Source organism: Sphaeroforma arctica, assembly GCF_001186125.1.
Source record: "Sphaeroforma arctica JP610 unplaced genomic scaffold supercont1.674, whole genome shotgun sequence".
NCBI lineage: Eukaryota > Ichthyosporea > Ichthyophonida > Sphaeroforma > Sphaeroforma arctica.
In genome coordinates, this window is record NW_014039884.1 from 25,474 (window position 1) to 27,737 (window position 2,264).

A 2,264-nucleotide genomic window follows, 5' to 3' on the forward strand; every position below is an offset into this window, starting at 1 on the left:
TATATATATATATATATATATGTATAGTTATATATAGATATATCAAAAAGTATATACCTAAGTAGATAATCGCGGGGATGAAGGTCCAGTGGAATACTGACTTGCCCGTAGCCACGGTCATGCGGATAAGCTCCTTGTTGTCGTCACTGAACTGCATTGTGTGAATTAGTATAAACTTACGATAGCTTGTGTCTTGTTCGTGAATTACTGGGGATTTTGTATGTGTAAAACTGTAAATATATAAAAACGTTGGCTATCCGAAGTTTCCGAACTCACGAAAATATATCACGCACTTATTCTTGGACACACGCGACCATCCCTTATTTTTGTAGGCCCTTTTTTAGGCCTGCTATGATTTCAGTTTTTTATTTTTAACCGAATCCCAAGTTTTGCGTATTCCCAGAGGGCCAGAGGGCCAGAGGCCAGGGCCCAGGCTTTTCAATCCCACAGGGTTTCCCTTAGCCTGCGAACCAAGTGACCTATTCCTAAAACATAAATAGGTCATAAAAAAGCAAGAACATATAGCCTCCTAAAATAGTTACATAAACCCACACATCATAGCCTCCTAGCCTCCGAAATAGAACTAAACACATACATAAAATATTTTACTAAAAAATAGCCTCCTAAAAAATGAACGACCGTATGCCAAATAAATTGTCTGATTTGAAGAAGAAAGAAGAAGGCTGTGAAAATTGCCAAATACGGAGATATAGTTGAATATCTGTAAAAAGTATTATTTATTTTATGTTCCTGTGTTCTCACATAGGTACTCGGAGATGGGTGATGGAAACACTTTTCTAAACACTTCAGTCGACAGCCGGTTAATCGGACCGAGGTTCCGGCTCATTATTAAAAACACTTCGAGTTGTAATCGTTATAATATTCGAACTATACTTTTCATATTTATATTGAACTGTAGAAGGTTCTTATTATCTGACAGGTGATGTGGCACAGAAAGTACAAAAAAAAGAAGTCGAATATTTTCAGGTTCACCACTTGAAGAACAGGGCATATTGAGCGCTTTAATGTGTGAATTAAGAACCGAATAGTAGTGTAGTAGCGTAAGGGAGATGGAAAAAAAATCAATCGATCACTTCGCGCAATCACGCAGTGACAAAATTCTAACCACAGAACATGACGGCACAGGCGGTTCAGATAATGACCGTCCGATTAAAAGTTCAACAACTCTAGCACACGATGAACACGATGAAGGCTTCAATACAAACCTACACTTAAACGATACGCGTACAACCCCAGACTCGACCGACCAGAAATCAAGCTTGCCCGACCCCCCACCAATTGTCAATGTCGAGTCTTTCGCTCAGTTGTATCCTCCCTCTATCTTCTGGGTAGATGGTGCGATTGTGGTCGTGTTTTCCTGGGCTATAGCGTTATTTGGCCTGCTGTATATGAACCTCGTGATGGCGTTCCCGCAGTGGTGGTATAAAGTGGACAACAACGAGGAATTTGCGCACAATCCACACACTATGCAGTTCTTGACCGGACGGTGGTGGTGGATATTTGTAGGAGCACTGACAGGTTTAGTTGTCAGTTCATTGCGCGTGTATATGAACATCACAGGGCCAATACCTTCGTTTATAAACGAAATACATAAGCAGCACCAAGATCCTGTGATGGGCATGAAAGTCATGGTGTGTGCGTGTATTTCTCTAATGGGTGGTGCAGGCTTAGGACCAGAGGCTGGATTGGGTGCGTTTGGTGGGTCTGTCGGACATCTGACGTCAGCGTTAGTTCGTAGATACACATCGTGGAGTGGAGCCGATCTACGGCGACGTCTGTATACGCTGGTATAATTGGATGTATTATGCGTGTATGCAAGTATGTAAGTATGCATGCATATATGTATGTATGTATGTATATTTGTATGTTTGTATGTATGCATGTTTGTATGTATGCATGCATGCTTTGTATGCATGTATGCATACATGCATGCATGCTTTGTATGTATGCATGTAAGTTTGTTTGTATGTATGTATGTATATATGCACGTATGTATGTATGTATTTATGTATGTATGAATACATGCATATAAATATATATATTTATATATATATATTTATGTATGTATATATATATATATATATATATATATATATATATATATATATATATATATATATATATATATATATATATATATATATATATATATATATATATATATATATATACTATATATATATATATATATATATATATATATATATATATATATATATATATGTATATATATGTATATATAT

The 2,264-nt window shown here is 36.8% G+C and overlaps 1 protein-coding gene across 1 annotated transcript in view; it reads left to right on the forward strand.

Annotated features, from left to right (window-relative positions):
• Positions 1-816: 816 nt before the first annotated feature.
• The window catches only part of SARC_07981 (hypothetical protein), a 3,638-nt gene continuing 2,190 nt past the window's right edge, over positions 817-2,264 (forward strand). Inside the window, exon 1 of the mRNA XM_014298057.1 lies at positions 817-1,808. Within this exon, the coding sequence (XP_014153532.1) occupies positions 1,071-1,808 (738 nt within the window). The 5' untranslated portion in view covers positions 817-1,070. The remainder of the gene's footprint in view (positions 1,809-2,264) is intronic.